Here is an 18,593-nt window from a genome sequence, read left to right on the forward strand (position 1 = left end):
GGTCCAGCCTATTGTAACGCCATTGACACTCACATCGAGAGTTTGAAGAAAGAGGTGGCAGACTTAGAGGCTCCAACCGCTTACTGGCTCCAACCGTAAGCGCGTCATAAGTGTCTTCTTTCTAGCATTACTGGCACCAACCGCGTCGAGGACCAGACCCTTATTTCAGGACTTTAATTACTTAGACAATTATCCCCTATGATGATGTAGCTTTATTTCCTTTTGTTTATTTCTTCCCTCCCCCCCTCCCTCTCCACAGTACACTTTATTTCTTCAGCAGTTATGACTTAGTCTGATACGACTTATACATTTTGGGTTTGTAATCTAGTATGCTACATCTATTACAATTGCTATTATGTTTTATGATACAATGTACTTTTGCTAATACTTCATGCATGATATTTATTATTTTCTGCTTTTGCTTTTAAACATAAGTTACAATTAAAACAACTTCCGTGCTTTCTTGTGACACTATCCCTTGCAAGGGTGGTCACTTGGAGGGAAAAAAAACAAGGAAGAAAAGGAGTGATTACATAATGTTTCTCTATGCATAATAGTGTTTTAACCACTTACCATTAATGGGGCCCATTAAATCTTTTCCATCCATCTGGGCTAAGCGATAATACCCACTTGCATGTGCTTTTCATACCACGAAGGGTCCCTCCCACTTTGGTGAGAATTTAGATGGTCCTACCATACCTTGCTTGACATGGTCTACTGTCCTCAACACAAGTCATCCTTTCGTAAAAATTCTTTCTTTAATTGTCCTACATAAGCTTCAGTCATCCTTTGCTAGTATTTATGGCCACGCTTTTAGGCTTCCTATCTCTTCTCATCCAACCCTTCAAGGTCCTCGCACCTTTCTGCCATAAAGACTTCCTTCTCCTTTTCTTTCTTTTGCATCTGCATAACCCTCAAAGATGGTATCATTACTTCTGCTGGGCTTACCACTTCTATCCCATATACTAAGGAAAAGGGAGAGAATCTTATGGCAAACTTGGGCAAGCTTCGATAAGCCCATAGTGCATCTGGCATATGCGTCATACAGCCTTTGCTGTATTCTTGACTCATTTTACTGATTATCTTAATGAAGGTCTTGTTGGTTACTTTTTCCAACCCATTCCCTTGCAGATAATAAGGCAATGACCAGTGGTGCTTTACTTGGTAGAATTCTAGCATCATCCTCACTTTTTTGTTCACAAAGGGTGTACCATTGTTGCTTATGATTCTGTGAGGAAGCCAAATTAGAAAATTATGTTTTCTTTGATGAAATTCGCCATAGCTCCTCCAGTGGCTTTGCAGAGTGGTATGGCCTCAGCACATTTGGTGAAATACTTTGTAGCCATAAGGATCCATATGTACATATTGGAAGGTGGATTGACTGGTCCTACCAAGTCAAGCCCCCAGGTGTGGAAGGGCCATGGAGTGACCATGCTCTACAAGCTTTGTAGATGGGTATGGATCAAATTGGCTTGCACTTGGGAGCCGTGGAACTTCTTTACAAATTCAGCTGCGTCCTTCCTTATAGTGGGCCAATAGTAGCCCATCTACAGTATGCATTAGTACAGTTTCTTCCTGTTTCTTTCAACATCTCGCAGGCCTGCTCTGGCCTTAAACATTGTAGTGGGTCTTCATTGTATCCCTTCTTAAAAAGAATTCCTTCATGTAGGAAGTAACGGGTTACTAGCTTCCTAAGTTTATACCTTTCTCCATGTTTCTATAGCAGGATGCCTTCTGTCAAGTATCCCATGAACGAGCTTCTCCAATCCTCCTTGGTAAACATGGAATAGCTCTCTTCCTTGTCTACGGCCAGATGGCCGGCTTCACATTGGGTTTAGATGAGGTCTGTGTTCTTGCTCATACTTGGCTAATAGAAGCTTGCTCTCTACAACCTTTGGTATAGACTGGCCTCGCCATAGAATCCATAAATTTTGTTGTGCACTTTCTCTAGCCTTCTCTGGGCCTCCTCGTGCTCCACACATCTTGATATATTTCCTCTTATCATTCTGCAGTATAGCTCTCCTTTGGTTAGGGCATAGTCCTTTAGTGTCTTCAATATTGCCACATCTTTTTCTTTTAACAGGGCTTCCTTGATGAGAGCCTTTCAATCCTCTTTGCATCCTTGCTTCTCCTAAAACCTTTCCTAGAGTACTTCAATTATGAATTCCCTACACTTATTAGTCATAACTCTAACATTGCTTCCTTCAAAGGCTATCTATAAGCCCAGCGTAGCCAGTGCATCCGCGTATCGATTCTCACTCCTCTAAGCGTGCTCTATTTCAAATGTACAAAAATTTTCCTCCATCCTTTGGATTAGTGTCCTGTACAGTGCTAGACTTGGTTCCTTTAAAGAAAAACTCCCTTTAGACTAGCAGACTACTAAATTGGAGTCGCCTATCACCTTTAGGTGCGTGATCCCCATCTCAAGGTCTACTGCCAACCCTGTCAGGTAAGCCTCATATTCTGTTGTATTGTTTAAGCACGGAAATTCTAACTTGAACGAGAGTGTCATGGTCTCTTCACCATTGCGATAAAGGACCACTCCCGCACCTCCTGAGTTTGCCATAGAGGAACCATCGAACTTCATGATCCAATGTTCTTTAACCACTTCTACCGTAGCTACTTCTCTTGGTACCTCATCGTCTAGTGGGAACTCCTCTTCTCTTGGAACTTAGGCCAACAAGTCTGCTATGGTATAGCTCTTTACCGCCTTGGGTGTTCCCACTTTCAAGTCATACTGCGATAATTGTAATAGCCATTAAGATATTTTTCCAGACAGGATGGGTTGTCAGAGAAGTGCTTTGGTCGCATGGGATTTCATCATCAGTTGTACCTCATAAGCCATGAAGTAATGGCCCAGTCTTTGCGACACATAGACGATTGCCAAGCATACTATTTCTGCCCTAGGATTACATGTCTCAGCATCCCTTAAGGCATGGCTTATGTAATAGACTAGCTGTTTAATGCCACCTCCATCCTCTTGAGCTATCAGAGCCTAGATGGTAAATGGGCTTGAGGCTAAGTAAAGCTGCAATGGTTTTCTATTTATTGAAGCTTGCATTGTGGGGAGGTTCATCATAATCTGCTATAGCTTTTGAAAAGCTTTTTGCTATACATCCCCCCCATTTGAAACTTTACCTCTTCTTTAATAACTTCGTAAAAGCCAAAGTAATTGATACTAAACCAGCGATGAACCTCCTGATATAAGAGACCTTGCCCAAAAAACTTTTCAACTCTTTCACCGTGGCCAATGGCTTTATAGTTGCTATTACCACTGCTTTGGCCGGGTCTATGTCTATCCCTTTGCTATGGACCAAGAATCCCAAAAATTTCTAGGCAAATACTCCAAAGGAGCACTTCAACGAGTTCATCCTTAGCTTGAAAAGTCAGCATCTTTCAAACACCTTGACATGATCTTCTCACCTTCTTGACTTTACCACTATGTTGTCCACGTAGTCCTCCATTTCTCGGTGCATCACATCATGAAATATGGCAGTTATGATGCAGTGATAGGTTGGGCCTACATTTTTTAGCTTGAAGGGCATCATTGTGTAGTAAAATTTCCCGATAAGCATTTTGAAAGCAGTCTTTTCTTCATCCTTTGGTGCCAGCCGAATCTGATTGTACCTACTACACCCGTCCATAAAGGAAAACATGGCATTTCCTGCAGCAAAATTTATTAGCAAGTCCATGTTAGATAATGGCAATTCATCTTTGGGATAGACCCGATTAAGATTTCTAAAATCGACGCAGCACTATATTTGCCCATTCTTCTTTTTCATAGGTACGATGTTGGACAACCACTTTGGGTGTTGAAATGGTTTAATGAACCCGTCTGCTAACAATTTCTATACCTTTTTTACTATCTACTCCTTTATTTTGGTGTGGAAAACCCTATCAAATTGAGCCACTGACTTGGCCTAAGATCCACATTGAGCATGTGTACCACTAACCCTAGGTCTAGCCTAGGCATCTAGCTATAATCCCATGCAAAAATGTCTTTGAACTCTTTTAATAGCAGGATCAATTTTGCCTTTTCTTCTTTTGAAAACTTTGAGCTTATTGGAGTTGGTCATGGCTTCTCTAGGCCTATGCCTAGGTTGATTTCTTCCAACTTTTCCTGTGCACCTTCATAATTTATATACTATCTTGTCGTTAATTGTTCGAACCTTGACGCAACGTGGCGTATTGTTTAGCTTTGAAGTTGGCACTTCTTTCCTTTTTCTCTTTCGCATCAACAACTCCATTAGATCAAGTTCTAGGTCGTCTTAGATGTCCTTCCACTTGGGGAAAAAGGTGCCTTGCGGCTTAGATACTAAACTTTCTCCAAATGGTGCCCATTTGTTGTAGAACATGGTCTCGACCAAATGGGCCTCTACCTACTCAAATGGGGATGGGTTTGCTACTATTCATATCATCCTGCCATTTAATCTCCCTTTCACGCACTGGTGATAAGTAGACAAAATTAGGCGCTGCTTGTGCAAGAATGGCCTTCCCAACAGTGTATGATAGGAAACTTCTGTCTTTACCATATGGAATCGGGCTAAGGAGGCTATTGGGCCCACCTTCATCCATAGTTGTATATAACTTGCAATGTACTTGCCTCTTCCTTTAAACCTTATCACTTCCATTGGGCATCCTTGAATCTTACTTTCTAGTATTCTCGCTGCTTACAGCATGTTGAGTGGGATGAGGTTTATAGAAGCGCCCATGTCAACCAAAGCTCTCTTAATGGGAATTTGGTTTATGAAGGCTACTAGGTAAAGAGGCCTTTTGTGGTCCAAGTACCCCACCTCCATGTCTTCATCGCTGACAATAATCTCATTAGTGCCTTGTAGCAAAACTCTGTCAGCCCAAGCTTCTGCAGTAAGACATTCTACTCTCGCTCCTGAGGCAATGCTTACCAAAGCCTCCGTGGCCATCCTTCATTTGTTTTTCATGAGCTTCAGTTGATCAAACAAGTTTTTGAACTGGAAACTTTTCTACATGGTGGTGATGGTTGTGGCAAGCAGAGCCAACCTTTCCCCTTCATCCTCACCTGAGTCTGCGCAAATGACAACTGTTACTTACTACCCCCTTTCTTTTATGATTAGGGGGGTAGGTTTCTTTGCACCTCTGGTTGGGACAACTTAAAGGTTCCTTCTCTGATTTTGTGGTGCACTAGTCTATGGAGCACCCAGAATTTTGTGATGGCATGCTACATATAGTTATGCAAATGGTAAAAATGTGGGTCTCTCTATTCTTCTTCAATGGGCTTTCTGGAGACTTGATTGGGTTTGAAAACCCCATCTGCAATCCATTCGTCTAGGAGCACGTTTAGCTTCTTTGGTATGCATGGTATTGGCGGAGGGCTCTCGTACTTCCTTCCTTCTAACTTCCTTTTCTTCTCGCCGATGGACACTATCATGGCCTGTGGTGTGGATCTCTGCTCCTTGGGCTTATCAGAGCTAGGCCTGACTAATTGGGCCATCTTTCTAGCCTTTTTCAATAGCTGCACAAACTAAGAAACATATAAGTTTTCCAAGACAGCTCTATACCTCATGATCTTATTGCCCATACACATTTCCACCAGCATCTTCTCTTTACAGTGGTCATAGCAATCGAGGGCTATGTCCCTAAACCTTTTGATGTACTCCATGAGGTCTTCGATGCTTATTTACTTAGTGCCTTGCAAAGTTGCAAGTGTCACCATATCTTCTCTGTGAAAATACTTGGTACAGATCATGTCTACTATATCATCCCACGTTGGAATTGATCCTGTCTTCAAGCCAATGTACCAAGTATATGCCCGGTCACATATGGACTTTGAAAACTCTCGGAGGCAAAGGTCCTCGTCTGTTGCGTAGGGACCGAGGGCGTTAATAAACTTACTTACATTCTCAACAGTGATTCCCCCTCTGCCATCATACTGTGTGAAGGTTCGCGGCTCATATCTATCAGGATATGGCTTACTGAGTATCATCAATGGATAGAAAGGTCTTCATGCATAGAATCTTTCCTTAGGCACCTTAGCCCTTTCCTATTCTAACAATGTTATGACGTTAGTCATCGTGACGAAGCGCTACTTTGCATTCTACGAGCCACTACCTATAAGGGTTTCTTCCTTGCCTGTCACATGTTTGAGGTCATGTTGGCTGTCCTTTTCCTTAGTCTTGTTCGCCTTCAGCTAGCGCATTTCCTCCATCAGCTGTTACTGTGGAAGTGCTATACAGACTGCAATACTTCAATGAAGAAGTTAGTATTTTCAGCGGGATTCCTTTGCTACTACTGTGGCCTAACCCTCGCTCCATTAGCATCCTCCACTTAATTGGGTTAGTGTGGCGTGGCTGGCCTCACAACACTCATATTTTGTGTCGTCTTTTGATCTTGGGGACATAACTTGCGAGGGATCTGCTTGCTTTCCCTGTCTTTCTCCCAACTCCCTAATGGAGTCGCTAATTTAAATGTGGTGGACCTCTTTATGTTGTTGGGCTTCAATACCTCCTGCTACACTACGGCCTATAGATCTGAGGTAAGAGAGTTGGGATTGCCCTAAATGGGACTACACTTTAGGCTAGCTTATGTGCAAGTTAGGCTATCCCAATATAGATGCATTCTGGTAGGAGCACCACGGGCTGGGCATATAGAACGGGCATGGCAGGAATAAATGTTACAGATGTTAAAGTAGGAATACAGTATGACAGAATAACTAGAATACTAAACAGAATGAGTAAGATTGACGCTAATAAGGAAAGTAGCTAATAAAGTTACAGCAGAATAATATAACAAATGGAAATAACACTACGACAAACAACTTAATAACTAAACAGTAAACTAGTTACCCAATAAGCAAAAATAGCAAAAAAATCCGTACTTACCTCTTTTGGGTGAGATGCCATCCTAGCAGGGTATTTCTCCCAAAAAAGCTTAAGCAGGAACCCTAGAATAGACCCTTTTTTTCTCCCCACTGCCAAACCACACCCTTTGAAAGCCTTGACCCGTGGCCCACTTCCCATGTATTGGCTGGGTACATGTAGGTGGTGCCCTAGCCCTTTGTGCATGCTCCACTCCATCTGAATTTGTTTCTTTCTAGCCTTCATAACATTTCTAATGCCTCCATGCTAGTTGGTGTTTATCTTTTGTGGCGTGAAGGATCTGTAGGCTTTTGAGCTCATATTCTCTACCTTTCATACCTTCTTGGACTGGGCATTACTTGGGAAAAAAGCCCCAATTTTCCTGCCAAGCCTGTGTTTTCCTTTTTTGTGTTCGTGAGCCTTTTCGCTATTGATCCTGACATATCACTTCATCGTGTCTGCTATAGTTTTACCTCTTTTTTTCATTTCTTGTTACCCCGTGGGCTTGTGGACTGATGCTCCTGCTATGTCAGCCCACTTTTTCATCAATCTTTTACTCAGGGCTTCCTTGGCCCACTTTCCATATCTTTACCTCTTTTGGGCTTTGTTGGCCAACATTTCTACTGTACCAACCCATTTCACTACCTCATTCCTAGGGCTTCCTCGGCCCATTTACTTCTTTTTTACCTCTTTTACTCCAATGAGTTTTTTGCTAAATTCTTTGGGCTTCCTCGGTCCAATTACTATATCTCTACCTCTTATTACTTTTCGAGCTTATTGGCCTTCAAGCCAGCCCATTGAGTTTACTAATTCATTTCCCGGGCTTCCCTGACCCATTTACTTCCTCTTTACCTCTTATTATTCTCATGTGCTTACTACTTCATTCCTTGGGCTTTCTCCGCCCATTTACTTCTTCCTTACCTCTTTTTATTCTTGTGGGCCTGTTGGCCATCAATCTTGTCATTTCAACCTATTGAGCTTGTTTCCTTATTCATTTTACCGTTTTCCCTTCCTTACCTTCTCTATTGTTGGGCTTCTTCTACTGTTGGGCCCTTTGCCAAAAATGGGCATTAACACTGATCATGAGCTCTAAAAGAGTGAGAATTAAATAAACTATAGTAGCTAGATCCCACTACAATTCTTTTATTGTATTCTTCCCCATTGCTTTGAGAGTATTTTTGTTGGTTTATGGGAACCAATGTTGTTGCTACCTGAGATCTCTAATGAAACATCACCAACAAAATTAACCGGGAAAACCTAAAGGATATGGAGGATTAAAAAAAAAATAAAAAAATAGAAAAATAAAAAAATAAAAAAAAATAAAAGAAAAGAACTCACATAAGAGGGACTTTCCAAATTTGTAGAAGTGGGGTAGAAAAATTGCATAGGCAACAAATAAGTAGATTTAAAAAAATTATAATAGGGTGGCAATTGAATAGTTTAGATAACTGCTTGATGAGAGAGAGAGAGAGAGAGAGAGAGAGAGAGAGAGAGAGTCACAGAGTTGAAGGAAGTTTGAATTAAAGGTCAATTAAATTTATAGGACAAAAATTAGGGAAAAATAGTTAAGAGAGAGAGAGAGAGAGAGAGAGAGAGAGAGAGCAATATATATATATATATATTGTTTATGCCCTTATTTTTTATTTTTTTATTTTTGACAAAAGGGCCTAATGGCAGAAGAAGCCCAACAATATAAAAAAGGTGGAGAAAGAAACCAGCAAAGTAAAGACCATTGGGCCAGAATGACAGGAATAATGGTTCATAGGCCCACAAAATAATAAGTGACCACAAAGAAAGCAAACAGGTCAAAGAAGCCCCAAAGAATGAAGTAGTAAGCCTATGAGAATCGTAAGAAATAGAAAGAAAGAAAAAAAGAGTCGAAGGAGCCCAAAGAAAGGAATTAGTAAATGGGATTGGTTCGCAGGGCAATAAACCCAAAGGCAAAGGATGTGGTAATTTGGCCAGGGAAACCCAAAGGATTTAGCAAAAGCCCATGGGAATGAAAGAGATAGGAAAGAATGAAATAGGCCAAGGATGCTTAAAAAATGAAACGGGCTAAGAAGGCCTAAAGAATGAAGACGGTTGAGGAAGCCCTAGGTGTTGAATGGACTGGCTCAGCAGGAATGCTGGGCAGTAAAGATTAAAAGAAGGAATAATATTAGAAATTGGCATGGCAGGCGCTTCAACCCGTAAGCCCAGAAGTAACAACAAGACAAATAAGGGTGAATGATATCATAGCAGTAACAATGCAATGGCGTGGCAGGAGCACCAGCCAGCCCACGGACAAAGGATGAAAATGGGACATGGGACGAATTAAAGGAAGGAAAACCCACACCCAAGCAATGCCTAGACCAAAGAAGATATGAGATGCAAAGAATGAAGACCCAAGAACTCATTCATGCCGCAAGAATTAAACAAGCACTAGAGCATGCAGTAGAGTCAGACAAACTTGTAGGCAATGGCAAATGCGTGAGAGCCAGAAAATCAATGAACTCACATGGAAGTGGAGCATGCATACAAGGCTCAGGCACTACTTGTACCTAGCCAATATAGGGAGGTAGGCCATGGGTCGGAGGTGAGTCTAGCGGTGGGGAGAAGGGGGAGCCTATTTTGGGTTCCCACTTAAGCTCTTTTGGAAGAAATGTCCTGCTAGGGTGACATCTCACCCAAAAGAGGTAAACATGAGCTGGAATCACTAGGTGCATGCTATAGAGGTTAGTAAGGGATAAGTCTAGCCCTTATCCGAATGGGAGTGTCAAGGGGAGTAAAAAACAAAAAAAAAAACAAAAAACCACTTTTTTCTGGTAATGAGGTGTGGCACTGCCAACATAGTATAGTGGTGGTAGCTGGGTAGACAACAGATTAATAGGCAATCCTAGAAGGGCACCCACAACAGGCCAAAGACGGTTAAGGGGTAAAAATGGCAAATTTTGTCATGGTAGGCAATATAAAATGCCATAGACATGCATAGTTAAAAGGGGGGGGGGGGAGAGAAGGAAAAGGAAGAAAACAAAGAAAAACAAGTAAGAGAAAGAAAGAAAAACAGAAAACCAAGAGTGATGAAAGAAAATATGAGTGATAGGAGTAAAAGCATGCATCAATAGGCTACCAACTTCTTTCCCTCTCAATAGCCCACTCTCTAACAAGTCAAGAGTCTAAGATTAAGCCATCTAGGTCAATTTTTCAAAGTGAGTAACTTCTACAGCAGAATTCCCCTCTAAGGTTACCCACATTGGAGATTGGTTCTCTTTTTTGGACTTGAATCTGCCAGAGAGCCAAGCTCATTCCTCTAGCAGACTAATCTTCTTTTCTTTTTGTCATGTTTGATTAAGGACTAACGTGACTTCTTGTCAATAATCTATTCCTGCCGTAATCATGTTGTGATACTTTTTCCTTTGTGAAACTGTTAATGTATTATTTTTGTTAGAAGAAAATATTTTAATTAAAGTGTTTCTGTTATCTTGCCATATTGTGTTTTCCTGCTATAATGCTTGTAATAGTTTTTACTGCCGTGAGCACGTGAATACGCCCAAGATTCCTGTCAGGATGTGTCAACACAAGAATGACCCAAACTTGTGCACAAGCTAGCCTAAAGTGTGTCTCAGTTAGGCCAGTCTCGACTCTCCTACCCAGAATCACAGGGCCATGGTATAGTGGGAGTAATCTAGCCCAAGACGCAAAAGAGGCCCACCACACACACACACACACATATATATTATGTGATGGAGTAATAAATGGGAAAATGTTAATTGCAAAAGAAAGGGGAGGAAAAAAGCTAGTGGGACCAATAGCATGACCGCTGATGTGACTTAATAGGAACGTAGTAACAATAAATACTATGCTTCAGCTTATATATATATATATATAATGAATTGATAAACGTATTTATGCTTATTTTTCACGCATATACAAAGAACTTTTCTTATGTTCTCTTTGGTCATTTCTTTTATCTACAATCTTTTATCAATTTGAAACCAAACGGAAGTAAAGACTTCTTGTTTTTTGGAAAGCAAACAGAAGTGAAGACTTAAAAATACTTTATCGGTGTATTATGTCAAATACTCTAATCGTTTGTTTGGACGGGGTATTTCTAGCTTGGATTTGCGTCAAACTTTAATTCTATTCGGAGTAAATTCTGAATTTGGCAATGACAGAGTGGAAATCCAAAATTCTTTAGAATTCTTATAAGGAATTTGTACAACAAAAATTTCCGTCTACAAGTTCCACCAAAATATGTGTTATTCTACAAATTCCATCTCAATTCCCCTTCTAATTGTGCCGGATATTTTAAAAAAGGGAAAATGGGCTTTTGCCCTTATTTTTTGAAATATTTAGTAAATTGCCCCTGTTTTGAAACTATTAAGTATCGTGTCCCTATTTTGAAACTCAATTTTTTAAAAATCGAGTTTTCCATAGAACTCAATTTTATGATTATCAAGTTCTAGGTAAATTTTTGCCGCTGGAGGAGATCAGATGATTGAAACTTACTTAGAACTCGATTTTTAGAAAATCGAGTTTCAAAATAGAGACACAATGCATAATAATTTCAAAACAGAGACATTGTGCTAAATGTTTTAAAAAATAAGGGCAAAAGCCCATTTTCCCCAATTATGCAGGGATATGATCTGCACATTTAAGACTAAAATCTCAGCCGCTAGAGTTTAGACCTTATTGACTCTCTTACAATGGGAATGTAATAGGATAAAATTTTCTACTTATTCTTCATATAAGCTCTTCAATAACTGGCTGTGCCAGCGGGTCACAACATTTGTAGCAACTGTTATCATGTGGAAAACCTCTGACCTCAATTAGCAAATTGAAGCTGGAATGGCCATGTGCCACCTTTCTAATGATTATGACAAACTGAAACGAAAAGTAGAACAAACTGCTCATTCATTATGGCCTTGAAAATCATTTCTTATAATCAGAGCACAAAGCTCCCACTTTTATGGGGTTTGGGAGAGGTTATGGTAGACAATCTTACCCCCTCTCCCGCTTTTTTTTGGGAGAGGCTAACTCCCGGACTTCAACCACAAAGTGGTAACTTTAACACAAGGGGCAAAGGGCAGGAATGAACAAGCCATGTAGTGATAAATCCAACAAATACATGGCTAAAACCCCATGGATGTGTTTTGGACATTCACATAAACCTAAATCGATTTACACAGAATAAGGTATACATCTGCCACAAACTACAAAAAAAATTAACATGCTTCTAAAAAATGACTTACAGCTTTCTCATTTTTGGAAGAAAATTGATGTTAGAGGTATAAGATAACACAATATTCATCCAGTCTATATAATCCGAATTTAAGTGTTTTTTTGGGACCAATCTCTAAAAATAAATTTGTGTACAAATCTGCAATCATAATAATAAGTATCATGTCAACTCAATTCCAGTGGAGTAAAGAAAAATGTTGCTTGAAACCGAAAAGGCTGCAGTGGCCATCTAAACTAGTGAGTGGAAAGATATCATTCTACTTGAGCCTAAAATTGTTGTCTTCCTCTCATGTAGAAGACCTCTATATGTCCAATCACCAAGAAGCTAAGACCATTACATGCAAACCCAAAATAAGCATCTCAAGATGTCTTTGGGAAATATCAACGACGAGGAGGGTCACGCTTATTGTAATGTCCCCAACCACTGCCATAGCCATAGCCAAACATATCACTTTGGTATCTCATTTCAGGGCTTCCATTCAACATTCCATAACCCCCGCCACCTATATAAAATTATGAGAGCTTAAAACCAATTTTCTTTCTAGAGTTTAGCACATTAAATACTCTCACAAGCTAATGATAATATAAGAGAGAGAGAGAGAGAGAGAGTTCACCTAGTTCTCGTGTTCTCCTCTCTGTATTTAGCTGCTCTATTTTTAGCTTCTCTATTTCACGAGCCATGGAAATGAGGTTTTTTTCCATTGATTGCTTCATTTCAAGTTGTTCTTCTTTGGCTTTTTTCTCATACTCATAAGCCCTCCTAAAAATATGTTGCATGATAAATTCAACCATGTTGAAAAGGAAAGCATTTGGCATTGTATATGATAATTCATCTTTTAATGGTCCTAGCATCTGTTTCATAAGAATGAATAACAAGGGAGCTGAAACAGGGGGTAAGGACTAGACAGGAAAAGTATTAATATCAGAAATTCTATTTCAAACCTGGCCTCAATAAGGTCCTTGCGCATCCCATCCATATCAGCTGACATGGCAATTAGTTGCTGATTCTCAGCTTGTGCATGATTAACATCTTGTGTGAGTCTTTGGACTTGGGTAGACAAATCCTGTCTTAATGCATTCAAGTTCTGAACTTCAGCTCTTAACTGCATAACCTCTGATCTCAGAGGCTCAGAAGCACGGAGATCAGCTTCTAGCTTTAAGCCTCTCTCAATTAACTCCCTGGCTTGTACCTCTTTCTCAACCTGCAGTTTGGGAATGACCTGCCCCAATCTGTGAATCTCATCTTTTGCAGCAGTTAATTCCCTTTGAAGATGTGTATTGTCATCAATAACAAGCCGGTTCTCTGCAATTATCCTCTGCATTTCCCTATGTTGCATTTCAAGTTCATCTTCCAAAGCAGCAGGGTGAATTGGCAGCGGTCCTGGTCCACGGTTCATAACAGACCGAGGGACATCACGTAAACCACGGAAATTTTCAGGATGACGAGGCATACGGTTTCTCCCTGACATACTCAAGTTCCTGCAGAAATGACATAAGCATCATCTACAGGACAAGGAATATTTTCCACAAGGTCCAAGCTATTTTCAAATAAAGGCAAAAGATGAAACCTGGTCCCATGCACAAGGAACAAAGCTGTTCAAATACAATTCTACATAGAAGGTTTCAGCACATCCTTTCTTGTCACTTTATTCCATGCTTACTTGACTACGCCCATAATGTAATTCAATCTTCAACAAACATAAGAATGACTTCCAATTTTCATAGAACACCAGATTCATAAGATTATCACATTAATGGATCACTATCGTTTTATCCCCAAAGAAAACATCAATCTGTAGTCTATTCAAATATAAGGTCCACAAAAGAGGATAATATATGACCAACCTAATTAACCTTCCACAAAAGAGGATAATATAAGGTCCACATAGAAGAAATACAAACTTTCATCATTTTGAATGTTCCACCACTGAGTACCTAAAGGATTAATTTATCATTCAACACCTCACTAAAGATGATACATACTTTCTAGTAACTAAGGATGATACAACAATTCAAACAAACCTGCGTCAACTTACATAAAAAGAAAGGACTGTAAATTCCACCAAATGGTCATGGTGTACAATAAAAGGCAAGAACAAAGGGGAAATTACAAACTACTCTTGCTTGGGAACCACTGAAACAGTCCTAGTTAGCTAAACAGGTAGAGTCTCTTACTGTTGAATAAGGGACCTGAGTTCAAATCTCACCTTCATAAAAAAAGAATTGGCATATTGGCCAAATGATAAAGAGCAATCATTATGGAATACATGATCCCGCTAAACTGGTACTGGGTATATGCACATATCTAAACCTAGCAATCTGATTAGACTCTTCGGCAAATGAACAAAATGAGCTTTATTTCTATACAACTCTAAGCAATGATCTTAGCTCTCCACACGCCTCAAATTTATGTGAAACAACAAATAGCTAATCCTAGTCAACAACTTCAATATGACCAACATGAATTGCATTTCCATGAACACGTTCATCTCTCCTCAAATCCATCAACATTCATATCTATAAATTTCCAATTTACAATATTGATCACACAATTATCGAATCAATTTCATTCCCTAAGCTTATCACAATTATAGCATGATTCCAACCAACATTCCACGCTTCCTTCCTCTAATTTGTTTCCCAAAAGCATAGCTAATGCGTTATAAAAAGACATTATAAAACTTGCATAATAATAATAATAACAAATCATACCCCTTCATATAGATTCAATTAATAATAATTAAAAAAAAATGCAAAAAAAAAAAAAAAAAAAAAGAGGGCTTAAAGTACAAAATTATTTAATTGAGGAAACCTATATATATATATATATTTTTTTTTTTTTTTAAGGATGGTATAAGAGTTAAAAGGAGAACAAAAATGAAGATAAAAATTGATAAAAAGAAAAAAGATAGATGGGTTTATTACAACAAAGGAATTCTTGACAACAGCGAGGAACGAACGACTCTGTTTTATGGTGTTTGTGTGTTTTGAATGTGATTGAAGGAATAGAACTTACAAGGAGGAATCAGAGTTGAGAGTTCTTGGACGGGAGAAGTGTCTGTGTTTGGGTCTCACTTCGCCCTACACCCTACTCGCCGATTTCCCCCAATCACCAATTTACTCTTTCCGTATTTCATTTTTCTCTCTCTCTTTTTTTTTTTTTTTGGAATATATTGCACGTATTAATGCCAAGTTCACAACAATTTCATAATAAATAATTTTTTTTTGGAAAAATTTTCTAACAAATTTTAGATAGCAAGTTGTTACTAATTACTACTTACTAGTTTTAAATTTGAACCAATAATAACTTATCACTTAGGATTTGTTGTAAAAAATTGTAAATATAACACATCTCTTCTAATTTAAGCACACCACTAAAATTACTTGTTTACCCATAAATAATAATAATCAGTAACACCTTGTCATCTATAATCAAATTGACCTGCGCATAACCTTTGATTTATTACATGGCCAAATTGAGAATTGTTCCCTAAACTTTAAATGATTGCTTTTAATTTTAAATTACTTTTTGATGGTTAAATAAGATATCTGAAGTTTAATCTATGCCAACACCAAAAATCGATTGGTATTTTGGTTTGATGATAAAGAGTATCATTAGGAGTGAACGACATAAGTTGAAATTCTCTTCAAAAAAAAAAAGTTGGGGAAATATTTAATAATGTTATTCCGAAAGAGAAGTGTTATGCTCACAACATTTTCACGAAAAATTATAAGTGATAAATTATTATTATATATAATTTGAATCTAAAACTTAAATTACTTTTTTGTTCATCTATAACAGTCAATAACAACTTGTCACTTAAAATTTGTTGTAAAAATATTGTGACAATATTACTCATTCTGAAAATACTCAATGTTGATATCTTTGAGGATGGTGTTGGGAAAGGTTTTTTTTCAGTTGAGTTAGGAATCACAAAGCATTTATTAAGGACAAAATGTTTAAGTGGGGTAGGTCCAAATCCATCAGAATTTATTTTCAATTTTTATGGTCAACTATACATAGTGATTGGCATAATTTTCTAAAAATGAATTATATTGTGAATAGATTTTTAATTTTTCTATATAGTGTATGGTAAGAACACTTAATAAAATCTATTTTTTTTTAAATAAATAAATATACATATATAAGGGTATATATATTATAAATTTGAAATATATTTTACTAATAACTAATTTAATCATTAATTATGTAATAATAATTATCAAACTAACTAAATAAATCAAATTAACATGTGATTACAACATACACATTCAAATTTATTAAAATTAAAACAATAATATATGAAAAATGACCCTAAAAAAAAAAAATTATTTTCATCACATTCATCATCTTGTCTAATCAACTTTAGCTAAGTCAATGTTATCATTATATTCATCATTTTGAAAATTTATTTCTTCATTAAAATTTTCTTCATCATCATCAGCATTTACTATCTCTCATTGTTCTTTTATTTTAATAATATTTTTTTCATTTTTTTTTCTCGGCATTTTAGCTTATTAGACTTACAACAATAATGACAAAAATAAAAAATAATTATATTTTCAATTAATTTTTAGGGTTTGTGCCCTAAAATCCAATCTATTGGCATGTTATTAATAATTAAAATTTTTAATTATATGAGATTATTTGTAATTGAACTAATTGGACATTATCATAGTCCTTGAGATGCATTGTATTTGATTTAGTTGCAAAATATATAAATCACATGTTCCTCGTAAACTCAAAATGTATTTTGTAGTCAGTGATCAAATTAGGTTTTTTATCTGCGAAGACTATAACATATCAACTAAGATAGTTTGTCTTGATCATAGAAGTGGGGACGTATAGTTGATGTGTTGATGTGTCTTAAGTGTGTAAGACATATTAAACTAAACCGCTGTGAGATTAATTATTCAATTAACAACTGTTACTTGAATAATAAATCTTACGACTTCTAATTTCATAGACTCTCAAGAGATGATAGTGAACTTGATCATGAAATATAGGTTACTTTGATATATTAGAAGTGAGGTATAATTTAATGGTCAAAACCTCAGTAAGGTAGGTGACCACACATAGTGTTGAGAGAACACATATTCTCAAGATAGAATCCATAATCTCTTTTATAGAGACACGAAATATCCCCTTGAGATAAGTTTTATTGGAACTAGTTATTTAGGGCTAGCCACTTTAGTAAAGAGTTACTAAAGTATATATTTATTGAAATTAGATTTCATAAATATGAATAACTAAAAGATTAAATTGGGGACTTAAGGAATAAAATAGTTGTTACAAAGTGATAGTTTATTATGACCTTGTTCACTATGGATATTTCATGGAGTGGTCAAATGATATCATATTAGAGTCTTGGGATATAATTTACTAATAAGGCCTAGAGTGCAATTATATTTCCATAATAGTACTTGTTATATAATTAATAGTAACTTTGAGCTTGTAGCTTGTCAAGAGTTGATAGATAAGTTTGAAGCCCATTTGAGCTAGAGCCTCATTAGTCCCTTTGTTCCCATCCCAAATCACACCCTTAAGCCCAATTGGGCTAGGCCAAAAGGCTAACTCAATTAGATAATCGATTATTTATTTAATAAGAGTTATTAAATAAAGTAACTGCCAAGACAATTAAGATGTATGTATGATTAAAAGAAGAGAATATAGTTTTTCTCTGTAGTATCTTTTGAATACACTTTTCTTTTGGAAAATCAAAGTACTTAAGAACTAATTGAGTGACCACTTATCTTGGGCACTACGTGGAATTGGGATGAAGATTGAAGGTATTCTCAAGTATTTTTTTTTGAATTTCACTGCATTAAGGTACGCTTTTTGTTCTTTGTTCTAGAGTTCAAGGTTATATGTTATCTCTCATGAATGAAGTAAATCCTTATGTTGCTTCCGTTGCGTGTTTTGTATGTGATGTAAAACTAGTTTTTCCAACAATTGGTATCAAAGAAAACTTTGATATCATGCTTGTATAACATGTAATTGAGTTTTAGAATTAAAGAAAACCGTTTTCTTAGAGTTTCAAAATTCTGCAGTAGTTTTTTTTTGCATAATGTTTTTGTTCTATAAACTTTAAAACCATGTGCTGTGATTAATATATGAGATATATTAATTGCTGCTTGACGCCACGGTTGTAGCTTTTGTCTTGTACTGTGTATTTTTTGTTGTTTGTATTAGTGTTGGACACCATCTACATATCTTGCAAGTGGATTTATTGAAATAGTTTAGAAATAATATCTGATGGGTATTACTTTTTAAGGATTACAACTAAGTGCAATGTAGTAATACTTCCCATGATATCATACAAATAGTTTATGTTAATGCTAGAATTAAAGTATTTTGTTTCTAGCATATTAGGGTTCTTGATCTGGATCTTGAAAACCTTAATATTTGATCTATAAATCTTCATTTATAAAATCAAAAGGTGTTTTTGATGGAAAATAATAAAAATGTAAAAAATAGTTACCAGAAAATTCTGAAAAAATTCAGTTTTACAAGTCTTAATCGATCGAGAATTTCTTTCA

The 18,593-nt window shown here is 37.2% G+C and overlaps 1 protein-coding gene across 4 annotated transcripts; it reads right to left on the bottom strand.

Moving 5' to 3' along the window:
- Positions 1-12,103: 12,103 nt before the first annotated feature.
- On the bottom strand, positions 12,104-15,202 carry LOC112018538 (protein FLX-like 3). Of its 4 annotated transcripts, none has more exons than XM_065762847.1 (5): positions 15,070-15,202; positions 13,622-13,718; positions 12,996-13,532; positions 12,668-12,813; positions 12,104-12,556 (listed from the first exon to the last, which is right to left on the bottom strand). In XM_065762847.1, exons 3-5 carry the CDS (start codon positions 13,520-13,522, stop codon positions 12,435-12,437), a joined length of 795 nt encoding a protein of 264 aa, XP_065618919.1. In that variant the 5' UTR covers positions 13,523-13,532; positions 13,622-13,718; positions 15,070-15,202; the 3' UTR covers positions 12,104-12,434. The 4 variants fall into 4 exon arrangements, with proteins under 4 accessions (XP_065618919.1, XP_065618893.1, XP_023906835.1 ...); XM_065762821.1 differs by having other exon boundaries at positions 13,622-13,741; positions 15,070-15,201; XM_024051067.2 differs by lacking the exon at positions 13,622-13,718 and having other exon boundaries at positions 15,070-15,201.
- Between the last annotated feature and the right edge of the window lie 3,391 nt (positions 15,203-18,593).

The sequence above is a fragment of the Quercus suber genome, unplaced genomic scaffold (assembly GCF_002906115.3).
Source record: "Quercus suber isolate HL8 unplaced genomic scaffold, Cork oak 2.0 scaffold_2, whole genome shotgun sequence".
Lineage (NCBI taxonomy): Eukaryota > Viridiplantae > Streptophyta > Magnoliopsida > Fagales > Fagaceae > Quercus > Quercus suber.